Source organism: Fringilla coelebs (genome assembly GCF_963513975.1).
Source record: "Fringilla coelebs genome assembly, chromosome: 5".
Lineage (NCBI taxonomy): Eukaryota > Metazoa > Chordata > Aves > Passeriformes > Fringillidae > Fringilla > Fringilla coelebs.
Genome location: NC_140033.1, coordinates 23880310 through 23906618, shown reverse-complemented (window position 1 = coordinate 23906618; position 26309 = coordinate 23880310). Strand labels below are relative to the sequence as shown.

The 26309-nt window shown below is 37.1% G+C and overlaps 1 protein-coding gene across 1 annotated transcript in view; it reads right to left on the bottom strand.

Moving 5' to 3' along the window:
- The window catches only part of ANKRD26 (ankyrin repeat domain containing 26), a gene marked incomplete at its 5' end in the record, with an annotated part of 46546 nt that overhangs the window by 14451 nt on the left and 5786 nt on the right, over positions 1-26309 (bottom strand). The window contains 22 exons of the mRNA XM_084205432.1: positions 663-815; positions 2351-3304; positions 4463-4609; positions 5021-5204; positions 5496-5709; positions 6154-6292; positions 6444-6477; positions 7395-7544; positions 8096-8304; positions 9124-10107; positions 11735-11817; positions 13910-13954; positions 14039-14102; positions 14203-14231; positions 15747-15858; positions 16971-17032; positions 18598-18727; positions 19255-20249; positions 20604-20664; positions 21881-21953; positions 22032-22065; positions 24899-24949. Coding sequence (XP_084061558.1) covers positions 663-815; positions 2351-3304; positions 4463-4609; positions 5021-5204; positions 5496-5709; positions 6154-6292; positions 6444-6477; positions 7395-7544; positions 8096-8304; positions 9124-10107; positions 11735-11817; positions 13910-13954; positions 14039-14102; positions 14203-14231; positions 15747-15858; positions 16971-17032; positions 18598-18727; positions 19255-20249; positions 20604-20664; positions 21881-21953; positions 22032-22065; positions 24899-24949 — 4907 coding nt within the window. The remainder of the gene's footprint in view (positions 1-662; positions 816-2350; positions 3305-4462; positions 4610-5020; positions 5205-5495; positions 5710-6153; positions 6293-6443; positions 6478-7394; positions 7545-8095; positions 8305-9123; positions 10108-11734; positions 11818-13909; positions 13955-14038; positions 14103-14202; positions 14232-15746; positions 15859-16970; positions 17033-18597; positions 18728-19254; positions 20250-20603; positions 20665-21880; positions 21954-22031; positions 22066-24898; positions 24950-26309) is intronic.

Below are 26309 nucleotides of genomic sequence, written 5' to 3'. Positions count from 1 at the left end.
CTTTGTATTCACTTGCTTGCTCCTCTGTGAAAACATAAATTAAGAAGTTTATCTGTCTGTAGTGAATTCACAAATCCCTCATAAGGATCAGATTTTAAATTATTTTCCTTTTAGAACTCCAAGGCCTCTATATATCCATACCTTGGAAAAACACTGTGAAAGGTAGTCCCTAATTCAGAAATAGCTTATATTTCCCTTGCAGGAAAGCCACTTAAGGATGGCAAGGGCCAAAGGGGAAAGATGCAGAATAAGTTATAAAAGCATTCAGAATTTGATGTGTTACCTGGTGACAGGGCAGTGTGGGGGGAGTGGGGGCAGGGGGAAAGCAAGAGCATAAAAATATCCAAACACAGCAGTCCAATATTTCTACTGTTCTTCAGAAATCAGACAATCTGCTTGGCTAAACCAAAGGTAACAGGGCATAAATATAGACAGAAATTTATTGTGGAAAGCACCTTCGCAAATAAAAAATTTTGTCTAAGTTAGGGCATAATGTCCACATGTCAAAGATGTGGACACCAAGTTTATAAAATAATGCAATTGATTCCCACATCATTAAATTTATCCTGTTTAATTTTTTTCCTGGGGTTTTAGGACAACATCCAATCCTACTTTTAACAGCCACCCTAAGATTTATTCATATAATTATAGACATTATGAACCTTGGTTTTAGCCTTTTCCAAGTCTTTTTGCAAGCGCAGCTTGTCCTCCTCCAGGTCACTGCGGTAGCGCGTAGTAACTTCGAGTGAAGCTTCTGACATAGATTGCTTTTTAAGAGCATCAGCAAGCTCCTGCTGCAGCTGTCTGATCATACCCTAATGAAACAATTAAATGAGCATGAATAAAGCTGTTAAGAACATGAAAAATGTCTTTACTTTGACTTATTTGCTTATAGAGTTAGACTTGTCTTTGGATTGAACTCAAGTGAAATTGTCTGTCACCAGCAGGCATGTGCACAGACAATCACCTCTCCATCTTTCTCAGCTGAGCACCCCCAAACTGTCAGCAGCTATTCATGAGGATTTTTGTTTCCTAAAACATAAAAAAGATCTTCTTGAAACCATGCATAAGCACACACTGCAATCATGTGAATTTTACTAACATAATCTAAAGAAATCTGTTGGGATGCAAGAGCCATAATCTGACTGCAAATACTATTTTGTTGACCAAAGGCAGGATTTGATATCACATCATTCTTTGTTCTATTCCTACATTTTACAAATATAATTAAATGAATATCTACATCTAAAAGCTCTTTTTAGATATACTCTAAGAATATGTTGAATCATCCTCATCCAGCCGTCTTAATAAGTATGTTTTAGAATAACAACTGCCTTTATACTGACATATTAGGTTTGCTAAAACCTGGATAGTTCATGCTGTTACATAGATGTAGTATTTTCAGAGGGAACCTGTTGTTTTGGTATGAAGAATACACAGCAATTCTCAGGTTAAAATGACTGACAGTATTGCTGGAGTTCTCTCCCCACACAGTAACTGATAACTGCTTCATTCTTCATTTATCTCACATATGCCTATATTTATCTCACTCAAAGATTCTGGACTTGTTAGGAAGAAGGAAGTGTAATTTTAAATCACTGTCCAAATCATTAAAGGTGACAAACTGAACACCAATGTGTCTAAATACTGACTTTTATTAGCTCCTATTTTCTAGAAGGTAAGGGAGATTAAACAAAATGGGTAAGGCAATTTTTAAGTCATTACTCTACATGAAATTGGCCAGAACACTGTCATTACAGAATACCCTACCTACTCCTAGGAACACAGATAATGATGCATTCTCTAGACAGACCTCTTAGAGCCCCCAAAATATTAATAAATTAATACCTGGACACTAAAATATTCTTCAATTTTGATAGCAACTTAGGGAAAAGCAGTGTTTTTCCTCTACAGAAACTTAATATAAGTGCATCTCACACCATTCACTCATCTGCGTCTTCATTTCTCAACTGTCACATTGGATCAGCCTTCCTTTTACGTCACTCTTATTTGTGTCATCAGTGCAATACTAAAAAAAATAATCAAATACCTAAACCAATTCTATAGGGCAAAAAATAGTCTAAGAAAAAGAGATGAAAGAAGTTCTACAGAAGAATCACCTTTCTTGATCAAAGCAGACTTGGATATCTTTTTCCTGCTCTCTGCTCAGATATGAGCTCAGATATAACAGCCCATTTACCAAACCCTTCCAATTCCAAGAGAAACATAACAAACCAGAACAGATGAGCATTATCTGGTCCCATGCATATGGCTTATATCTGATACACTTTAGAAACAAAATAATTTCAAGAACTGAAAAACTTTAAATTGCTGTAAGTCTGTATTTTACCTCTCTCTCTACTTTGTCAGTCTCATATTTGAAGACTTGTTCTTTTAAATCAATACACCTGGCATTTAATTCCTTGTTTCTCTCTTCCACTAGGTAAATTTGCTTCTCAGTGTCAGCTCTGAGTTTGTTGACAATATCATTAAACCGATCTTGCACATCGTTAACTACTTTTTCTTTGATGATCCCCTTGTTCTGCAGATCTTCCAGCTGCTGACGGAGCAAATGGTTTTCACTCTGGAGCTGGGCCAATCGCTCCTGCATGGATTCCTGCTTTATTATAAGTTTGTTTACTTGGTCTTTCTCAAGCTGTCGAGCATGATCATATTCCTTTGCCTGACACTGGGTTTGACTTAATTCTTTTTGTGTCATTTCTAAAAGCAATGTTTTCTCTCTGAGTGTTTGTCTTAACTGGTGAAGCTCATTTTCTAGACTATTAGCTTTGCTTTCAGCTTTACTCAGCTGCTGAGACAAGCTCTTGTTGGCTTCTCGCACATCTGAGAGGTCATGATGGAGCTTGTCTTGCAAGCGAAGCCATTCATCACGTTCTCTCTGAAAGGTTCGTTCAACATCGCTTCTTGATGACTGGTGACGTTCAAGTTCTTGAACAGTAGAGTTCAAGCGGGAACGAAATGATTCAATTTCTGTCTCTAGCCTGTCTTTGCTTTCTTTTGTCTGCTCAAGTTTGGAAGTTAGCATTGCAGATTCTGTCTTTAGTAAGTTCAGTTGTCCATTGTACTGAAAAACTGTTTGCGTTAAGGTTTCCTCATTCAGCTTAAGTTCTTTTTGGAGATCTTCATTTTTTTCTTTCAAGGTCTCATTTTCCTCTAAATATTTTCCTTCTTCCTCCTGGTGCCTAAGTCTTATTTGATCAAGTTCTAGTCTTAGCATGGCAATCTCATCTTGCAGTAACTGATTTTTGTACAACAGATCCTTTTCTCTCTCAGTGTCGGATTCCTGAATGACAGGGAACATAAATAAATATCCAGGTGGGAAATAAATCTACAAAACCACTTCAGCATTAAACTGCATTTTAATGTTTCTAACACTGCAACATGACTGCAAAGATGAGAATGAAATTTTAGATAAGACATAAGCTACTCTATGAACCAGTGCATGTGTCCAAAGCAGGCATAGAATGAAGGCGTAACACATCCATAAATAAACAAGTCAAATACATATGTCAAATGCCTTTTTTTCTGTAAACCAGCAACTAAATAATAAAATTATTAAAAATATTTCAGGTATAAAGCTTATAAAATAACAGTGCTTTCTTGTGTGTGCATGCCTTTAAAATATTCCCTTTTTAAATTAATTTAGCTGAGTTACCGATCTGGTAAAATCTCTGTTTACCAGGCTAAAAAGGGTATTTTTCTTTTAAAATGTCTTCTTGACACTTTTTTTGGCATTACTGATAGTTTGCTATACAGCTGAATCATCGCTGGAATGCAAGAGTCTTGTATAGTGCCTGTTTATCATACAAATTATTTTCCATGTAAACATATTCACCCTATATTTATTGGGCAGTACAGCCAAGAACAAATAATTCTTCCAAGAATTTCACATTCTTAATAAATTCATTAAACTTCAAGACTTTTTTTTTTAAATAGTGTCCATGATTGCTTATTCTCCTTCAATCATTTTAACTAGTATTGAGAGTTTAATTTATTGCTGATCTTCCTTCAGAAAACTTTAATATGTAGAGGTGGAACAGAACTTCATACTTCACATTTGATAAGGGAATAAATAATTTTTAAAACCCTAAGTAATGGGAACACAGAGTGTAAACTTCCTTCCTGGTCAATCTGGATGTAGGTAGCTAGATGTTTCACTGCTAGAAACCTTAAAAAGTGATGATAAAATGTCAAGGAAATGAAAACAAGACAGTTTAAAAAATGGCATAATTAGAGTTTTCTTTTAGCTTTCTACTTGTACATACAGCACGGATACTGCTTTCCAGCATTTTAAAAACATAAGGGAAAACAGAAGAGGTATTTGCACAGTAAAATTACACTGTAAATAATCCATCAAGAAGCAGAAAAAAATTATAAATTTTATTATAACTTTAGAGCAAACATGGTGAAACTGAATTAATTAGAAAAAAAATCTCCTTACATCTGAACTTTTTCCTATAGTTCTTCTTGTCTCTTCCTCTAGTTCCTTTTGTCTCCAAAGGTGGTTGTTCAAAATGCCTTCTTGCAGGGCTCTGGCACTCTTTTCCTGAGAGAGCTGTCTCTGTGTTTCATCACGCTCATCTTCAACCTACAATAATACAATTAAATTACTTGGCACCTTCAGAAAAATCAAAGCTAACAATATTGTCCCACTCTCCCTTTTATTCTTTTAAATTTTTGCTTTCCCCAGTTACAATAATCCATTTATAAATTTTAATTTTCTTCTGAAAATTAAGAAGAAATACAAAATAATTTAGTTATTTTAATTATTATTTTGTAATAATTTTGAAAAATAACTCAAAGTTAGGCTTTGAAATACAAACAAAAAAAAAAGGGAACACACTACTTGGAAACCAGCTGTTCACAAAATCTGGCAATAGTTACCCAATACCTCTTCCATGAAAAAAGTGCCTTTTCTTTAGGCATACTGGAATACAACACTAATTAAAAAGAAGCAAAAAAATAAGATGACAAGTGTTTAAGTCATTATCTAATATACCTGTTTGAAGAGCTTTCTCAGTGTTACTAACTCCATTTCTAAATTCCTTGATTGTAACTCAAGTCGCTGTTTCTCCTCCATCTCTTTACAATATTGCTCTTCTTTCCTTCTGAGGTTTTCTTTTGTTTTCTCATATAGTGTTTCTACTCTGAGCCTTTTTTCCTCTTCTTGTTTCAAAGTAAACCTGGGAATTAACAGTATAGTTGAGAAACTAAAGCACTGATATAAAAATTAAATATTCTACACTACGAACTTCCAGAAACATCTCAAATCATAAAAATGTTAAATATTTTCAGATTTTATATTTTTACTCTAATTTTTAACTTTTTAAAGAATGCTATCATCATTCCATTATCCATGGTATCACATTAATAGTACATAGAAATAAACTATTAACTATTTTATCACTTTTAAGTTTATCTAGGTAAATATACTGTTACAAGGTAACACTTTATCAGAACACAAGATTACACACTTGAGGCTTTGGATATCACTTTTCCATTCCACTTCTTGATGAGCCAATATGGATTTCAAATCTTGAGTCTCTTCTGCTATTAATTTTGATTCCTCCTTTTCACTTTTCAGTCTTCTTACTTCTCTCCAGACCGCTGCATACCGATTTTTTTCATGCTCTATTATTTGTTCATATTTAAGAAGTATGTTTTGAATTTTCAGTAAAATAGCAGAACCTATTTTGAGATAGAGAAGACAAAGTTGCACATATACTAAATACTTTCTAATGTGTAAATTATTTGATTTGGTGTAGGTGATAAAGTTTTGGTAGTGGGAAGATTGAAGAAAGGCAGTGGGAGTTCTCTGTGAGAAGAGGCCAGGGGTTGCTGCATGCCAGACAGACAATGGACCAACTGCAGGGCACAACTGAGCCTTTCAGCCATGCTGGTGGCACCTCATAAAAATATATTTAGAGGAAAAAACCACCACTCAGGCAAAGGCAAAGGAAAGAAATAGGAAAACTGCTGGTCTGTACCCACATGGGTCAGCGACGAAGAAGGCGGTGAGGAGGCGTTATCCTAAATATAAATGAACCAAGATACCTAGGTGTGCACATGAAGAAACCATGTTTCAAAAGAGAAACTTGTAAGATCTGAGCAAAAAGTGACTTTAGAACATACCTGTATGATCCACGGTAAGCTGTTCTAAGAGCAACACAGCCTCTTTGTAGGTGGATGTTGGTAATTTGATGTCCTCTGATGTTGTGTCAGATGAGTGAGTTAAATCGAGGTCATCAGTTACATCCATTTGTATGCTGACCTACAAACAGTACAGTATTTTCTGTATACAACTATGTAATATTACAGATACATGAATGACTCATTCTTTCATTCACAGTTCATATCTGACTGGTTCCATCTGAGTGATTAAAAGCTGATAAAACTTTATCAAGAAACCAATTTTACAGTACCTTGTTCTTTTCACTCGCTGCTTTTGCTGCAGGTCTGGAAAACAGAAATATATTTCAGTTCTGGAATGTTTATCTTGTATTAAGAACAATATCTAAAGTTGTTTTGAAAATGTAATTTCAGTAGGGAATTGAAATTTAATACTGGAGTTTTTTCAGATGTAGGTGAATACTGGAAAAAAATTATCAGCCTTATTGGGAGATTATATTTTTCACAAGCTATTAAGCAAAAAATTGAAATAACTGTTTACTCAAAGTGACAGGAATCATACAGCTACAGACATTGAGATATACATAGTTATGTGCATTCCCTGTTTAATACTAGAGGTTTAGTTCTCTTCAGTATTTAGACTCTTTCCCTTAAGGTCAAACAACTGTAATTTTAGATTCTTTAGTGTACTTAGGCTGACTGGAGTGAAGTTAATTTTCTTCAGAGCAGCCCACACAATGCTATGTGTTACATTTCTGACCAAAATAGTGTCGACAACACATCAGTGGTTAGCTATTGCTGGACAGAGCTTGTACCCGGTTGACAATTTCTGTTTCTCATTTTGCCCCTCACACTTATGTCTGAGTAGGCAAGAAGTCAAGAGGATATACTGATGAAGAACAAAAAATAAAATGAAAAAAACTCAAGCCCTAAGATGGATGTGATGAAATAGCAACTTTGTTCTTGTGTAAGTCTCTCTTCTCCCTTTTTGAAAATATATGTTTACATATGCACTGACCTTCAGGTAATCTTTCAGCACTTGTGCACATTGTCTTTATAATGAACTTGGTAAGATGTTCAAAGCACATAAAGCAAAAAGGTTGTGTTTTGGAACACAAAGGATTGTTAGATGAAGGAACAAAAAACCACTGTGCACATCAGGTTTACAATAAACTTACCTTGAGCCTTAGGTCAATTTTTATGATTAAATAAGTTTTATTTATAACATTTCTTATATTCACTACCTTCCTTCCTCTTGAGATGTTTCACTGGAAGTGCTATCATCTAGTACTTGAAAATTATTCCCACTGGAAGAGCCCATCTGCTGATTAACCTTCTGCTTTGAAGTCTGTCCTTTATTGTTCTTTGCAATGTCATGCTTCAGGGCAAGTTCACTACATTAAACAGAAAAAAAAAATTACCAATTGAGTAACTTTACAGAAAATATTTCTTTGAAACAAACATAATATGATGTCCAGAAACAACTGAGATGAAAAATATCTCTGATAAAACACAGACTTAACTCGAAGGACTGTGGAGTATTTAAAAGTTTTTAAAAAACCTTGCCCTAGGAATGAGGGGGGAATGTGGAACCTGAATGAGATTCAGGCAGTAACTTATATCCATATTAAAGGACGTATTAAGAGCAGAGATTCCTTTGAGGGATAGACAGAAATACCCTCCTGCTTAGGATTTCATAAAAATATCAATGCCTCCTTCAAACTTTTAATATTCATTTGGCAGTATCTTTTCCCTCTTCCTAAAAGTGTTTCTCTTAAATGTTTATGAAGCAGCAGCCTAGTCAATATTGCTTTCAGCATCAAAGAAACTGCTTCAACTAGAACAATATTAGAAAACTTAAAAGATACTTAAGTAATCCTACAAATATGAATTAGATTTCACGTCTTTAGTTTCTACTTTCATTGGCATTTTAATAATTTCTGACCTCTCCTCAGGTGAAAAATTCTTGTTGACTTTTTCTTCTGTAGTGTTTTCATCCTCCATTTTCAAAGAGTCATTCTTCCTTAGTGTAAGCTTTTCTTTCATTTGCTGATTAGTAATGTTGCCTGCTGGTGTATTTAATTTATCAACATTTTCCTCTTTTGCCACAGTCTGCATATTGAAACATCTTTCTTTGTTTTTTTCCTTCTCAACCTACAAAAAGAAAATTAAGTTTCAAGTATTAATCAGTCTTTTCATAAAAGAGAAACACAATATCCAAGAGACTGAATAATTCAGGGTTTACCTCTGAAGAAGTGTAAAATGAAAAAAAAATATAGACAAGTATTTTCACAAAGATTACATTACAAATTCACTCATGATCTTATGATGTAACAGAAACATGGTCCTTAGAAAGAAAACAACAGTGTATCTTAAACCACAAACAACGAAAATGCAAAAGCGTTACTGACGGATTAAAGAGTTAGAAGGACTGCACAATGTTTGTTATAAAAACAGAAATAAAAAAAAATCAAACTGAAGTGTGCTTGGTAACTGCTTCCTCCATGGAGGGTAGGCAGGGTAGCAGGGAAAAAGATGCCAAACCCACAAGTAGAAACAACTCTACTCACAGCAAACAGGAATTTAAGTGAAGGACAATGAAGACACACCATGCAGAAATCACAGCAAATGAGAAGGTCAGTCAAGACCCTGTTCAGAAGCTATTTTCATTCTTTGTTCCAGAATCAAAACTGATTTAATTGCTTGTACTTCTTTTTATGTCAATGAAGTGATAACTTCTTACACTGGAACTGAGTGCCACATATTATTAAACTGGAACAATAGTGCATTCTGTGTTTCTGAAAAAGGGGAAAAGGCAACTCTCCACTGCTATCTTTATTCATAACTATAATATTTTTATTCAAACAACAAGTAATTTGCACAAAGCATCTTCATTTAATGATGAATAGCTGAAGTGAACAGGACCATTGATATGGAGAAGGACCAAAGAATAAGGAGTAGCAGGTGAACTACCTCTTTTTGCAGCTGTACCTTCTCTTTCTCCAAAGCCAGGAATACTGTTTGCAGCATTCCTACCTTACTCTTAAATCTTTCCATATCTCGTTTTAGCTCTTCATCAAGACTCCTTTCCAGCACGTCACAAGATTCCTGAGCGCTAATAAAAAGACTTTCAGTTTCCCCTATATTACTGTTGATACAGCAGCCCTTGGGAACATCATCATTAAATCCAGAGTTCTTTTTAAGTTTTATTTCTGTTACAGAATGTACACTCTCATCGCTTGTACAAACAGGTCTTGTTTGAGGAAGAATATTAGAAATGTCACCCAAAATACTTGATTTTAAACTATGTCTCAGGGAGTAAACAGGACCTTCCTCTGCATTTTTACTATTTCCATTATTATTCTCTTCTGTTTCCATAGTAGGCATTTTCTTTTTCTCTCCTTTAGCTAGAGACACCTTTCTGTTATCTACATTGTTAATGCCAGCTTCTTCATCTGTATACCAGGTATCTTCTACATTTGTCTTTAAGGTATTTTGATCAGGAAGAACACCACTACTCGGAAATACAATTTCCATTTTGGGTATTTTTCCACATAGTGTAAGTTTAATATCTCCAAAGTCACCTTGGCTTTCTAAATTATTACTTGCTTCTGTCACAGGAGATGAAAAACTGCGAGAACACTTCAACTCTTCACCAAAGCCATCTTCTGGTATTTCTTCCACACGGGAAGCAGTTTCCCCAGCTTCATTTTCACCAAACAACAGCTTCAGCTCTGCTGTAATGTTTTTGAAATTTGTTTTCAATTCCCTTTTCTCATTTTCAACCCACATTTTTTCATATCTTTCTTCCCAAGGTTTTAGATTTAACTTCTTGTGAGCACTGTGCGATTCCTCATTTTTTGTTAGGGCTTCCTGATGTGAAACTCCTGCTTTGTCAGTCTGATTTTCATGTGCTGTTTTTTTAATCAAGTTGGTAGTTTCTAAAATATATTTATCCTTAAGTAAACACGTACAGACAAAAAGATTACCAAGAAAAAGGAAGTTAATCTAGGTAATTTCCATTGCAAACTCATCCTATAATGTAACAGATAGAACAGCATAAAGATATTCTAAAAACAATTTTTATAATATAAATCAAGGGATACTAAATAAAAGGTTCACTGACTCACCTTTTTCTTAAAAATAAAGGACTAGCTACTAGGACTTATTAGAGACAACAGCTTTTCTAGGACTGGAGCTGTCTAGATGAAGGTTACTTTCACCTTTAGGCCTGCCTGCTTTCTGTAACCAACGGCCTTTGTTAAAAGCAATTTATTTTTTCATGTTTGCTGCTTTAGTACCATTTTTCTTTGGAACTGCCCATGTTTCCTCACCTTCCTTCCTCCATACTGCCTGGCATTTCACAATCCCCTGCCAGCTAAGCTAATACAGTGTTAATGAACATGACAACCTTTTTATTGTCCACAGCATGGAAAACTGGGCCTATTTCTTCACCCAAGGCACAGAAATGTTCAATTTCATTCCAAGATCCAAAGAAGAGCATTTCTGAGGGAAACCTGTCCATGCCTTCCCTCACCCCCAAAGTCAGGAACCCAAACTTCTGTGAAAGCCATACCCTGCCTCACTGAGTGCCCCCCAGTGCCGCCCTGTCCCTGAGCCCACACCCTGCTCCTCACGTGCTCCTTCCCCACACGCTCCCAGTGCCCTCCATACGGGCCTGCAGCCTCAGTCCCAAGGGGCTAAGAACATTCCTCTCTCTCATCAGCCAAGCCCTGCTCTCTCTGCCAAAATTCCTGCTGTCAGGACAGGGAAGGAGCACCTCAGCCAGCTCCCATGTGTGTCAGCCTCACCATTCCCCAGGTTCCCTCACTGCCCAACCACTACCACTTCCAGTAGGCCTAAGTTCCATGCTCTGCCTGTCAATATCAAGCATGTTCCTTTTTCATCATACCTGGGTGTGAGGTAGAAGTGATTTGCTCCACTGTCCCTTGAGGTGCTAGAGAAGACTCCAGAGCCCTCTATCCAGCCCTCTCCCTCCCCTGTTGTAGGCCCAACACAAACAGGACATCTGCCTTATTCCCTTCTAAAATGCCCTCTGAAAAAAACCTTTTCAAACACTTACTAACATGGCCAAACAAGCACATATTTTGCAGAGACAGGGAAAGCACTGAGGTCACAAAATTTAACTTTTTTTTTTGTTTCTTCTTCTGTTACAAAGTGGAAGACCAGGCATACTTAATCAAATAGATCAGCACACTACAGGCAAATTTCCTTCTTTACTTGAGTGTGCAATTTGCATAGGGAAAAAAAGGAATTTGACTGCACTTTTTCTCAGCTCTGCGCAAAAGGAAAAACACTGAACAAAGTTTAAGCAAACCAGCTGGAAATAAATTAGTGCAACAGCAAGTATCCAATATAACAATAAGGACTTTTCCCCACCATAGGAACACTGCATCCCATTTTACTTCAGGCTGATATACAACCTTGATCTACAGGATTCTCCAGAATTATTCATTGACTGGTAGGTTTCCCTCACTTTACATGTATATAATTCTTTGCTTTACACTGTATAATACAATTTACTGTTTCAGACTCCTAATTCAAAACCTTTGGTGTTACATACCCACACTCCACAGTTTTCAATGGCATCCTTATCTTCTTTTTCAGCTGCTGATGACATATGAAAAGCAGATCCTGAGTACTCACCTACAGTGAGAAAATTATATTTTGATAACCAGCATGACCTAATACTACTTATTTACATTTAGAGTGCATCTTGAATCATATTTGTGAGAAAAATCTTAACACAAAATAATGCATTGCCTCTAATTTGTGAGCTCTTAGAGACAAAAATTACCATAAAACAGATTGAAGATGTATCCGTGTACATTGCTTTCTTACAGGGCATTTAAAGGAAATTTGCTGAAAATTGCTGCAAGTGGTCACAAAACAACCAATCCTGTTTCTTAAAGATGCATTATCTTGATCTTTCTCTGTGAAACTCTGTGAGCCATACAGTAAATAGTTACATGGCTCCAGCAGCTGTAATTCCCCTATGTGCATATGTGCAGTACACAAAAAATCGTGCAAAAAAAATCACAGCTTTGAAATATTTTAAGGTCACAGCTTTACTCTATCCATGAAACAAATCTGTCTCTAGACATGGATCTGGACCGAGTATCTCAAACTTCTACCTTATCTGTTGCAGAAGACACAGATGGACACTGAAAGGCAGACTTGTGTAATGCAGAGAAACAATCCATGATCTGAATTTTGCTTACACCATTGAAAACTGGATTCCACTCTTCCCTCGCTCCAAATTTCTATTTAATATGAGCAGGTTACAAACTTCTCAGATGTATTCACTCAGTCTGGCAGTCTACACTGAATCTCTGTTACACCAGAGAACTGCATTGCAGATAATACCAGACACAATCTAGAAGCAGCACCTCACTGTCAGTGTTCTTGTGGAAGGCATATTGCACACTTTCAAGTGACAAGTTTTCAGACAGAAACAAGTCTTAGCAACTCAACGGGGGAATCTAAAAACAAGAGATGGAGGCTTTTCACCCTCATCACTCCGAACCTCTGGTCCAGCTCCATAATGCCACGGATGCTACACAATAGCCTTTCTATATACAAAGTTTCTGCTAAAGAGGGACATAACATCCTTCCTACAAAAAAATGAGCAAGACTGAGAAAAATACATTGGTATCATAACAAAAATACAAAAAAATCTCACTTCTTGGCATTTTCTGCTTTAGGTGAGTACTTTTTCAAGCCTTCATTCCTTGAAGGGTTCTTAACATTTGATACAAGCTCAGAGCTACAACTTTATGTCTGAACTGGAATCTGAGCTCCTCAGTCAGTCAAAGGTCTCTAGAGGTCAATTCTGACCCCAAGTTACACAGTATGAATTAACAACATTTCCTCCCACCTCACTGCTGGGTAAAATTTCTGAGATTTTCTGTAGATTTGTCAGGTACTTCAGTGCAAGGCACTATACGACAGTTATTAATGGACTGACAGCACTTGTTTCATGGGGTTGTTATGATGATCTCTTGATAACTCTGATGCATTTCAGATAGTCTTATAAATACTAAAGACAATAATAACAGAAATAATTAGGGATTATCTAAGGATAATGTTCTACAAGGAACACAGGCATTTTTCCCTTTTCCTTGTTTTTCAGCAAGAGGAGCTTTAGACTTTACTCATGCGTATAAGATAGAAGGCTCTAGCCAGCAGTAAAAACAGACAGATGTGCTGGTGGTTGAGGAACATTTGTAGGTAGCACCACAAAAATTACTGCAGAGGATATCCTAAGTTATCACTATCAAGACTGCTGTAATCAAAAGCAATCCAAACTCCCATTTAGTTTTGCCCATCAGAGAAGTTTTCAACTTGAGTTGAAAGTTGAGTTTGAAGTCTCAGTCTTCAAGTAAGATTTTAGGATCTTTGGTGCTCATAATATCTATCTCACATAGTGTTTAATCAATCTTGAAATTTCTGTGTAAGTGGCAGAGAACAAGGGAAAAGGCAGGAAAGACACAAGGCATCAATGTTCCTCCATCTTCAAGACTGCCTGAAAAGGGGAGAGGACAGCATGTATGCTGGAGAAAGCCAACATCATGGAAGGGTAGACTGTAGGAGGGAGTAAACATGTACAGGTGCATATTTCAGTAGTCCTTCTGCTCCCAGAACACTTTGTTAGAATCATTAGTTTAAAATTAAGAAAGGATTTGCAATTACAATGTGTCTGTCCATGAAAGAATTTGACAGAGACAGTCATGAATACCTTCAATATCCTCAACATCTTCTAAATCAAATTCCTGCAGTAGATCTGCAAAACATAAAACAGATGCCTTATTAAATACTCCTAAAAGATTATGAAGCTAAATCCAGAACCACTTAAGGCAAATATTACCTGACTTCTGCTGCCTGTTTTCAGAAGTTTCATTCATTTCCAAAGCAGATATGGGAGTCTTCAGCTATGAAAGACAATTCAATGATAAAATACCAAATTCAAAGTAACTACAAACTATTTAATTAGCAGAATAAGTAGTCAGTCTAACATGAACAAATGCTTACCTGCAAATTGCTGAGTTTCTCCAAAAAGCCTGGAAGTGAAAAATATTTTGGAAAATGTTATTTTTTTAAACTGTGGGTACATTTCACCCCATTCAACATCAGTAGTTTCTACAACTAAGTATTAGTCACAAGCATTACTTCATCAAGAGTACAATACTTAACATTCCATTTACCTCATCATGCAGCATGTGTCTTAGTATACAAGAAAAGAACGATGTATACTTCCCATCATACACCTTGGATTTAAAAAATGATTATCACAGAACTAGGACAATATATGTGAAGCAGTAAGGTCATGCTTGTTAACAGAACAAGATTAAAATATTTTGTCCTTTTGAGGAGCTGCATCTTACTTTCTAAAAGGATTATTTCAAAAGCCAAAGCTGGTCTGCTACAATGAATGATCATAAAACAGCACCATGACTGTGATTATTCTACAAGTGCTTAATATCGAGGAGGATTTTCTTTTCCATTGATGGGACTAAGAAAGCATGGGGGCAGACAGAGTAACCTCATATATGTCTAACAAGGTAAAATCAAGGCAGTGTTCATCAGATTGTTGTAGTTTAGCTTGCAGGGGAACAAGAGAAACAAATATTGTCAGGTTTTAATCTACATTCATAACATAGTTCCAAATTTTTTTTAAATTTGGTCCAACATTAAATCATTTCCAAATCCACAAAATCCGCCTATTCTTCTCAAATCCTCCGCTTAAGTCATGTTATGGTTTGGGTCCTCTCACTAAAGAAGTATATGAAAGAATATTTAGAATAATTAAGAATGGCTCCATTGCAAGAATTTTATATTTAAATAAAATTGTTTATATTTTATATTAAAAAAAAACCAAACCAGCATTAAAAAACAAACAGTATTAAATTTCAGTAAACCTGGTGGTCCAGCAGTGTGGAAAGACCTTAGAAAGATTACCATAACCACCTTTCACCATCTTTTCACAATGATCCTAAACTTGTCTTAGCAGAATTCTTGTCTAAGCAGAATTCTGTGATGAATAGTTAACAACTACATTTGAAACTCCTGGAAGCTTGTAAAGTTTTGCTCAAGACACTCAAGAGACAGTGTCACAAACTACAGGCAGAAATCCTCAGCACAAATCCCTGTACTTGTAGTCCTACTTTAGCTCCTAGGCAAAGCACAACATAAAGCTAAGAAAATGCTATGAAAGGTTAAGCTAGGGGCAGCAAAAATGCTAAGCCAGATCACAGCTGTCTTCTGCTGCATTATCATCTAAGAATGTTAAATGTTGAGAAAGGTCAGTCCTAATAGACATACAGTCATCACTATGAAACAAGAACCTGAATCAAAAAAACTAGATACTCACTTCAAGAACACAAATAATGCAAAGAACTTCCTTTACAAACTGAACAGCAAGTGCTGTGATTACTGGCATTAGTTAATAAACAATAAGCACTTCATAGGTATGGTTTGCACTCACACTGTTGACAGCATTTCTAAGTCAGACATGATAAAAGTTTACGTTAGCTTATAAACGCTTACAGACTAACATTAGCCCACCAGGAAGTTACCATTGTCACTTTCCCCTGAAACAAACTGGGAGCATGTTCCATGTCTCTCTGCAGCTGGGAGCAGCACACCACATGGTATCTTATTTGGCATTTCAGAATCCGCCTGCGTAACCTAAAACACGTGAATGAGAATTGGTACAAATGCATTTTCAACTCCTTTCTATACCAAAAGTTCCTGCTAAACCAATTCATGTAGCATGGTATCAAGTATATTCTAGATACAAAAATGTTTTCTAAGGCCCTTGGCAAGAATCCATCAAAGCACAGTATATTGGAAAATCACAGCAATTGTGTTTGCTTTCAGATCGTAAGCAAAAACGTCACGCCACTATTCTGCCACGCTGACAAACCTTGACAGACTGGACAACCACAAACAAGAATTAACATGGTAACTCAAGATACGGGTTGTGAACCAACAGCTACATGTCTGCAGTGGTCCAACATTTGTACTGAATTTGTATATGACATTCAAGTTGATACTGACATTTCCTAGGCATATATCCTGTGGTAGTGAATGAAGATAGTGTTGGTCCCAATTGCAAGAGCCATTTGGGTTGAACAAAGATTAGCAAGGCAGAGCTTAAAATTACCTTGAAACTAACAATGTTCGAGCCTTGTATTTTTAAGAAGGGGATGGGAAAAGTTCTTTTTTCTCAAAAGAAGAACCAGAGGGACTTAGCTACAGACCTTGCTGATGGCCATGGACAGAAAGAATAAAAAGGCAAAGAAGGCCAGCATGTGCAGTGCCCCTGTTGAACATGATTTTAAAGAGAGCCAGAGTACACCTACAAAAGGTAGAGAGGATCTGTTCAGAAGCAGCTAGCCATCTAGCTTCTAGAGCCCAAGGGCAACAGCTACCCAGGTCAGCAGACTAGGGCTGCATGGTGAAAAAGCAACAATCCTGCCAGCCTCTGTGAAAAGGTGGGAATATTTTAAGCAGCAAGGAACTTCACTGTTTCAGGAATATACTAGAAACCAAACTCAGCCAGCTGCTGTGACCCAAGCCATTAGCTCAACCTAACTTCATCCCAATCCAAACTGAGCAGCCAGCCTAGAGAAGAATTATTTCAAGGGCCCCCAGTTACAAACATACAGCAAAAGGAAGAAAAGAGGAAATAAGCCTTATAAACAGTAGTGTCCAAATGAAAAGGAAGCTCTCAAGTAATTCTGGATCATACTTCTACTTCCTGCAGTGGAAACCCTTGTGTCCTTCACAAAAAGTACCTCGGAATCCCAGGGAGATTCAGCATCTTCCTCCTCCTCTGCTCCCATTGTTGGAAGGGCACCTACAAATAAGGTAAGAAGAGAGAAGCTTGAGTGTTTGTACATCCAAAGATGCAGGTTCCATTGATGATGATAAACTAAGAAGCAAGTTTTATTCAAGTGTTTCTTCCCACCCAGACACACCATGTTATCTCCTCTACACTTCCAGCTCCTTTTGCTTTCTTTCTATCCAAAGATGGCTATGCACAACAGCTAACAAAGCTACAGGCAATATCCAACATGGGGTAACATTCAGGAAGATACTTCAGTATCCTACAGTTCTGCTGTATACAGAGTTAAGGTCTCTCCAGCCTACAGCTCCAAAATTTGGCATTTGCTATCACTTTCCACTGTACAGGGGATACCACAGAAACACTATACAAAACCTCATCATACTAACATGCACAAAGTCAGCAAGAAACAAACCTCCCTTCGTTGTGCTCCTAGGAAAGATCTTCCCTGACAAAGTTGTTACCTGGCCCCTCCCCAGAAGCTAGACACCTAAGCATTGCCATTTAAAAACAGAGGCTCACACCTCAAACACTTAACCCAAACACACAAGTCATTTCTGTCTTGGGGAAGTTAAAATTCAAATCTCTTCCCTACAATTTTAAGACAATTTTAAGGTTCAGTCTCAGGGGGTTACTAGCCAGATTTAACTATTGTATTTCTATTTTAAGCTATTCCATTAGGAGAAACTGATTCAGAATCCAATTGTGTGGACACATTCATATAAAGAAGGGGGGAATCCAATTGTGTGGACACATTCAAATAAAGAAGGGGGAATGCCTGTGAAGGCACCCACCCCAGAAGAGGCAACTGCTGGTTCCAATCTGAAATCTGGCTATTTACACTATGCCAAATACATACTTAGGGTAAAACACACATAGGCAGATGAGCAGGTATAGGCACAACACTAGAATACAGCAGGTTCTGCCAGCGCCCCCTGCGCAGCATCTGAGCAACAGCTACACATGCTCTAGTAGCATCTACTACAACAAGCTACTCTCTGGAGACAGACAATGGAAATAGCGCTTTGTCTTCCTACTGTGAGACCTCAGGTAAGTACCAAAGTGCTCTACCCTTACTAGGCTGGCAATGCTTTCAAGCATACACACGTGGTGCTGGAGAGACCTTCTACATTTTAAACCTGGACAAGGTGAGGCACTGAACAGCTTTCTCTCAGCATGACTCAAATCCTTCCCTGGCTTCAGCCAAGAGCAATTACAGGCATTCAATGTGATAGTACTAGTGATAAAAGGGAATACTGTTGTCACTCAAGACATTCTAGTCCTCCCTCTCTTTGTTATCTGCGCATTATGTTCGGATCACTTCAGGAAGAACATAGCAACAAATCAAGAATGGCACTTGCTTTGTATCACATTGCTTCATACCCAATGCTACAATTTCAGTTCTTTAAGAATGAATAAACCATCTGCTTTCCTTCTCTGCCAATGCCCACTGGGACTCACAGTAAAGAGAAAATTTTGCTATTGTAGGAGTCAATCACCATTTTAGTTCATTTTCTATGCATTAATATTTGTAGAGGAAGAACTTGGGTCAGGATTTATAAAGTCATTTCTCTCACCAGAGTTGTCCTGTGAAGCTTTGTGGACTTCATGCTTATCATTACAAACAGAATTTTTCACATCCTCAGCAACTGTAATTTGTAGCTTTTTGCCAGCACCCTCCTTCTCTTCATGTTCAGATAATTCTTCCTGAAAGAGATCAACCAAAACAGCTGAAAAGAACACTAACAAACATCATTTTTGCTCTTCCTCCATAAGCAATTCCTCATGTCAGTCTAACTCCACCTTCATAAAAGTTCCAATATTCCAGAGCATATTTCTTTTTTTTCCTCTATTTTGCTTCATGGAAAATCATTAGTTTCCTGCTCTCAATCTTATACAAAATTCTTTTCGTTTCCTCACTTTCAGCTATCATGCCATGAATTTTCCTAAATGGTAGTAAAACTTCATGGATAAAAGCTGTAACACAGAATTTAAAAAAATCTAACCAATTTCAGAGCCTACTGCTGATTCTTTTTCCATACTACAATGTATTACCATACCATAGCAAAGAAACTGTTTTGACTCCAAGTGAGACACTGACATCAAAAATGGATGATTAAAAGATGGATATATATGAAAAATAAGTATTAAGAGAAATCTGGTTTAGTATGTTTTTCTTACCTATCTGATCCCTAGAAAATACCCTTGTGACTGAATCATCCTTATATACTTACTTCGCTGCTTGAATGAAATGCTGCTCTCAAATTTTCTTCTTGTTTATTTAAGTGCAAGTTTTCACTTTCTTTTTTCAGTGGTTTACAGACTTTATCATCTACTCCTTCATACTCCTCTTCTTCAGTATCTTCACCATCCACAGAGGTTGGTCTTTCACTTTCAGGTCCGGGGGTTTTTTCTGCTAACCAAGAATTATTGCCACTTTCAAAGCCATCACTGAAGTTTGACCTTTTCTCCTTAACACCACAACTATCTAAGAGAGGCTGCGGTATCTCTTTTTTCCAGTTTGTCACTTCAGAGTTTGGAAAACAAGAGTCAGAGTTTCTATGAAATTTCTCCTCAATCATGCTTTTTCTGTTCCAGCTTTCTTGCATATCTTGCAGATTATTTAGATTTTGAAAGACAGCTTGTTTTGGTACTGACCTGCAAGATACTTCATTATTCATGATCTTTGGAGAGACTGCTGTTTTATTTTCTTGAAACCTTTCACAAGACCCAGCTATGAAAGACACAGGAGTATCAACAGATTCCTCCACCTTTTTGTCACGTTCTTTATTTATTTCATCATCATCAGAGACATTTCCCGTTCCACAATGAGCATCCCCTTCATACGTTGCTTTACTGAAATACTCTAATTTCTGATTAATTTCCCCTTTAGGTTCTGTTTTCTCCTCTTCCAGTATTTCATTAGACTGAGTTTCTTCATCCTTCAGCTCTTCCTCCTCCTCTTCATCTTCAGTAAAATCTTCATCATCCTCCTCCTCCTCTTCCTCCTCATAATCTTCATCACCATCTTCATTGTCATTTTCATCCTCTTCCTCTTCCTCCTCCTCATCCTCCAATTCTTCTTCATCCAGGTTGCTTACAGCTGAGACATCCTGATTAAACAATTCTTCACTGTCCCCTTTGTTCACACTTCCACCTGATGGAACTTGTTGTTTGAGACTTTTCTTTGGTGACTTAGGACTTTCAATTCTAGAACCACCACCATCATCTTACAGCACAAAAAAAAAAAAAAAGAAAAATGCATGTGAACAGAAAGAATTAGGTAAACAGTAATAGGGATGTTCTCAGATTAATGTACAAGAGAGGAGCCACTTAGGAATGTCTAGAAATTGAGAGGTTGGGCAGGATGGAGGATGAACTTGATGAAGGAAAGGGGCTTAAGAGGTGATTAATATCTTCATTTTAATGACTTAATGTATTCTGAATTATTCAGTGCCATGTTTACAAAATGCTACTTTTCTCATTTACTATTAAAAAGAAAACCCAAACTAACAAAAAAACCTAATTAGCAAGTCTACTTTATATATCAATATATCATCCAACCTTTTGCAAATTAACTTACTGTTTTTCTTGAACTGCTGTGAAGCATTCATTAGCAGTGTCAGGTTTGGCTTCTGGAGTTTCTGTAAATAAAGATTTATTTAAGATTTTTTTTAACGGTAACAACAACAAATCCTTTGTTCACATCAAATCTTGACCAGTAAATATAATGAGACTATCCTTATGATAGTGCTGGCTCCATCCTATACTTCTAACTACACAAACACTCCTCTCATATCCAATTCAGTAAGCATGTGCAGGCACCCTTCTGCAAATTGTTTCCAAAAATGTTTATGTGCATAACTGTTCTAAAAATCTGTTTCTAATGTGTGTAATACTTAAGTAAAACTCAATTATATTTAAAAGTGAATTTTCAGGATGCTTACTTGCAAATGTGCACAAGGTAACTATTAATATCCCATACTTAATGCATAAATTTAGTCCCTGCAAGTACACTTTAAAAATACCCCTAAATTTCAAAATCATGGCAGAAAAACGTATCATTTCTATTTAAATCAGTGCAAGAAAATAAAATCAAGTTAAAACTAAACATGCTTGCATCTCCAGCATTACAGAGTGGGTTGAACTACCACACTCACGTTCTACATCACAGCACAATGCCAATGCAATAGATGATGCTCCAGACATCACTCAGAAGTTCATAATTTGACAGATTATTAGTAAAAACAGTAGGCATAAGAGCTTGTAACTAACAAAAAGAGTACTACCCAAGCATTAAAACAAAAAAAAGAGGAAAAACATGCAGTGTGAGATCACATGCAAGTACTGAATGTCATCTTATGAAGAAAATAGATGACCCATTTGAGTAACTCATCTGCTCATTGAGCACTCTTGAGGAACCTGCTGAGGAAAGGAGAACTAGGTGATGAGGATTTTTATAGATCTTCATAAATAAATGTCCTTTATCACTTAGGAATCTATCCCCAAATTTACAGAAAACAATAACAATGACTGGACAAGAACAGGATAGGTTATAATAATAACTTACAAATTTTTGAAGTCTGAAAATCTGACTCATATGAACAAGAAAAATATAAAACTATGTGGTTATCCTGTCAGCTACTGCTTTTTGGCTTCAAATTACAAATCTACCTCATACTCTGTCACAGTTACAGGTCCTTTAGGAAAAACTCACAGCAGAAGGAAGGCTGCCAGGCCAGAGATTACTTTAAAGAGAAAACAGTATTGGCTGGAGCTGCAGTTTCTTTAAGTTTCAAATAAAATTTGCCTTCAAACCCCTTATTTTTACAGGATATTTTTCCTGTAAATGCACCATACCTTGGGGGTAAAATCAAGTTCCTCTTCCTCAGAGGTATGCCAACTGTCATCGCTCCCCTCTTTCTCAGAGCTTCTTTAAAAGCAAAGCAAAATGAGTACTGTGTCTCTCAAGTCATTCCTCAGGTAAGTGTTATTATTTTTAAAGTCTCACCTTATTGAGTCTCCTTGAGAGAAGTCATCTATTGCTGTTCAAACATTAATCAAAATGTTGAAATTAAATTTAGCATGCTAAAAATTAACCCTTTAAAAATTAAACATTTTACATGGACAACTCCACACATCATAACAGAACAATGCTTTGGGTAGTAAATTCAGTACAAGGTAAATGCATAAATGACTGCGTTTCCAAAACAAAATTGAATCTTCAAACAATACTGAATAAAAAAAATAAAAAAGGAAATAAAAAGACCAGAGCTATATCTCTTCTGGAGTCTTATACCTAGAAGTTTAAAAAACATAGAAACACATCTAAACTAAAAATAAATTTAAAAAAAAAAGCATAACATTAATATCCTACATTAGTAAACAATTAACAAAATGGTGGTGGTTTAGCAAGACATTAAGAACTTCCAAAACACTCATCTTACACACAAGTACATATCAGATGCAGAGATTATTTTATGCAGCATTATGTATAACATTATGCTAGATATTACACTATCTGCTGCTCTACCCAGTTACAGATTGTTTTGCAAAGGTAATGAAAATCAAAAAGCATAATCAAGCTCTAAAGCTCAAGTAGAAGGATTACCAACACTTCTGTACACTGCATCAAAAAGGGAATGCAGCAGACACAAGTAGCAAACCCAGGGCACTCTATAGCTCACTCCAAGCTTTCATCAGTGTTACAAACTCCTATTATCCTATCGCACGTAGGATAACAGGATAAATCGGGTCAGAAGGAACCTCAGGAAGTCTCTTAGCCAGCCTTCTCAAAGTGGGCTCAGTTATGGGGTCAGATAAGGCTGTTCAGGGCTTTATCCAGTCTGGTCTTAAACACTTCCAAGGAGGGAGACTGTACAACCTCTCTGTTTTACTGTTCCCATATCCAATTTGAAACTATTTTGTTGCCACTTATGCCTCGTATATCTCTGCCTCCTGTCAAAGTACCACTGGGAAGCACCTGGCTTTGTCTTCTCAAGTACACTAGAAGCTGCTGCTAGGTCCCCTGCAAATTCACTTCTCTAGGCTGAAAAATTCCAGTTTCTTCAACCTGTCTCAAAGGGCAAATATCCCTGTCCCTGATGAATCTGATGGCTTTCCACTGAGCTTGCTCACTTTTGAAAGACAAATCTCTCTTGAACTGGAGGCTCAAATTACACCCAGAGCACTGGACATAATCCAGAGTGCCAAGTAGAGGTGGATAATCACTTTCCTCAATCTCTTGGCTAGGCTGCTCTTAATAGAACTCAGGACATGCTGCCAGGGCACCTTGCTGCTGGTTCATTCTCAGCTCACTCTGCCAAGACCCATCAGGCTTTCTCAGCAAGGCATCTCTCCTGCCAGGCAGTGCCAGCATGCTTTGTAGCAAGGGGTTGTTCTTTTCCATGTGCAGATTTTGCATTTGCCCAAGTTGAATTTTGCTAGACAGGCCTGAGACTTCATTTACACAGTCTGTCAGAGTAAATCCCTCTGAATGACAGCACTGCCCTGAAGTGCATCCACTGATCCTCCCAACGTAGGGCTATTTGCAAACTTGTTGAGAGTGCACTCCAGCACATCACTGATCCACTAAAGAAACCTGACCTCTAGGAATCCAGCTTCAAGAGTGCTAGAACCTTCTCAACTATCAACCGCCAAGATCATATAAAAGGGCTCTTTAATTCCCAGAAGAGAAGGGGAAAATAGGTACTATTAGAAGTTGTGTTTATTTCAGGATCCCTCAAGTTCTTGATAACTAATTCTTGTCAACTATCATAACAACCAATCCAAGGTCTTTGGCAGAACCATTAAAGGGAAAAGATAACAAAGGCATATAATATGCCTGAAGACATCTCCTCCACTAGCATTAAACACAAAAATAGCATGGAAATTTTGCCTGTTCTAGAGACAGCATACATGTAGAAATGTTTATGAGTACATCTCCTGACCTGCACTGGGCGTTTGGACAATGAAATACAGTGTGCATGTCATGTGGAGAAAGCCTAGAAGCTGAAACAAGGACAAACTAACAGTTAAAAATAACAACACAATCTCTAATTTTTACTGTTTCCTTTTGCAAAGACACAATATTTAATTAATATTAATTACTTGTACATACCATAGTTCCTGTTACTCAACCAGTACCAGCAGGCTAACCTACCTGCTGATTTCCGAAGCTGAGTAAAAATGTCTCCACCAGTGTGGAGCAGTCAGTTATCACGTCTGAAGGGTGACTTCAGTTATATTTTCAATTAGTACAGTTACAAGTAATCAAAAGAACTGAATAAGTTTTCTGAAATTTTGCTTCCAATGAACAGATTAGGTCAGTTGGGGCATGGTGCAATAATACCAAGTTTGTGAGTTGAATCCCTATATAGGCCAGTCACTTAAGAGCTGGACTTGATGATCTTTGTCGGTCCCTTCTAACTCCAAATATTCTGTTATTCTGTAAATAGTGATTTTAAGCAGTGATCAAGAACAAGTCATGTTGTCCTTTAGAAGGCAAGAGAGAAAGTTCATGAGCTACCTCAGACAAAACTCTGATTACAGTAGAAATGGGATCTAGAAAAGCAGTCTCTGGGGATTGCTTGTTTCCACTTTAATTCAAGCCCATTTCCATTTCAGAGTAAAAGAGGGGCTTATTTAAAAAATTATTTACTATCACCAATGACACAAAGCAAACACTAAATTCAACAGTAAAGAACCAAGGCAAAACATGCAAACAAACCAAAATCACACAAAGCCTGCTCTCAAATGTAGTTCATAAAACCAGCACCATCAAAATAGGAGCCTCCAGGATAATAAACATTATAGATGTGTTGATATCTGTATACTGTACGACATGTTTCATATTTTAAATGCTACTGTGTCAAATACCTTTCCTTGATTTTCCTGTTCTTGATGTCTGGTTAGGAGATTGTTGCATTTCTATATCCATTTAGGAAAAGGCATGGAAAGGACAGATGGAACAATGACATCAGAATAAACTGAATTTCCAGAAACTTGGAAACATAAGCAGTACATCGAAACAGCTACAGCAATGGGAGAACGTACTATCAGCCTATTCTACAGTTAGAAGTGCTGGAAACAACCCAACCAGAGTCTAAAGAACTCTGCTCTCAAAGGACAGTGTCAAACAGTAACCTAATGTACCTGCTCCATGTAAAACATCCATATTTCAGTATTTTGAAACACTGAAACATATTATCAGAAATATACTCTCCTGACAATTTTTTATTTCCCCCAACTTGACTACTACTTGTCTAGCAGAGATGCTAATTAAATTCCTTCATGGTTGTAGAGTGCTTTACACATACAGCACACAAAAGTCCTTATTCTAAGAACCTCAAAAATCCATATGTATCAAGAACCAAACTTTGGAGACTAACCAGAAGTTTCAAGGAAATCTTGGCTCCCTATACTCAGACCAGCATGCAGCTTTGAGACATTATGTTATTTACACACACTCGTCTTAAGTTACAGTTTTGGCATGTTTGTTATCCCTGGCCAAAAAAGGAACCCAGTAACTTGTTGCCTTAAACCAGCTCATCTTAAAAGTTGTGTCAGTTGGTGCCTGATGCAAATATAGGCCACTTCTACCTCAGTTTGAAGAGTCCTGCTTATATTAATTTGACCATGCTGAACCACTTAGACGTGACAAAAGGGCAGCATGCTCCCCCAGGGCTAGAGCAGGCCACAATTGGACCAAAATGAGTGCACTGACTGGTATGTCACACATATGTGCTTGTGTGTGTACGTCTGTGTGCTGTGGAGCACAAGTCCAGAATATAAATCACTAAGCTTCTGCTCTACCCATCCCACTTTGTAAAATGCAAGAATTCATCCTGTTATTGCAGCTGACACCAAATTCCTTCATGATGCAACATTTGCCTCAGAACAGAAGGGAGTCCGGCTTCTATTGATTTTTAACCACAGGGAAGGAATGTGGCAAAATTACTTGTATCAAAACAAGATACATTTAAAGAGTTAAGGAAGGACTGCCTGATGGTTTCTCATCTCCTACATTTCTCAGCATTCTGAAGGGATAATACAGGACACCTTTCACTGATTTTGAGAGATACAAATCACTGAATTCTTTTCAAAGAGCTCTATGATGGAAACCCAACAGTTTCCAAAGGGACCCAGGAACACGAAAGGAACAACACATCACACAGTAAGTATTCATATAAACAAAAACCAACTTTTGAAGTAGGCTGAATTGCTTATTACAGAAGAATATTTTGAAAAATATTCAACAAGTGCAAAATCAGGAAAAGGAACACAGACA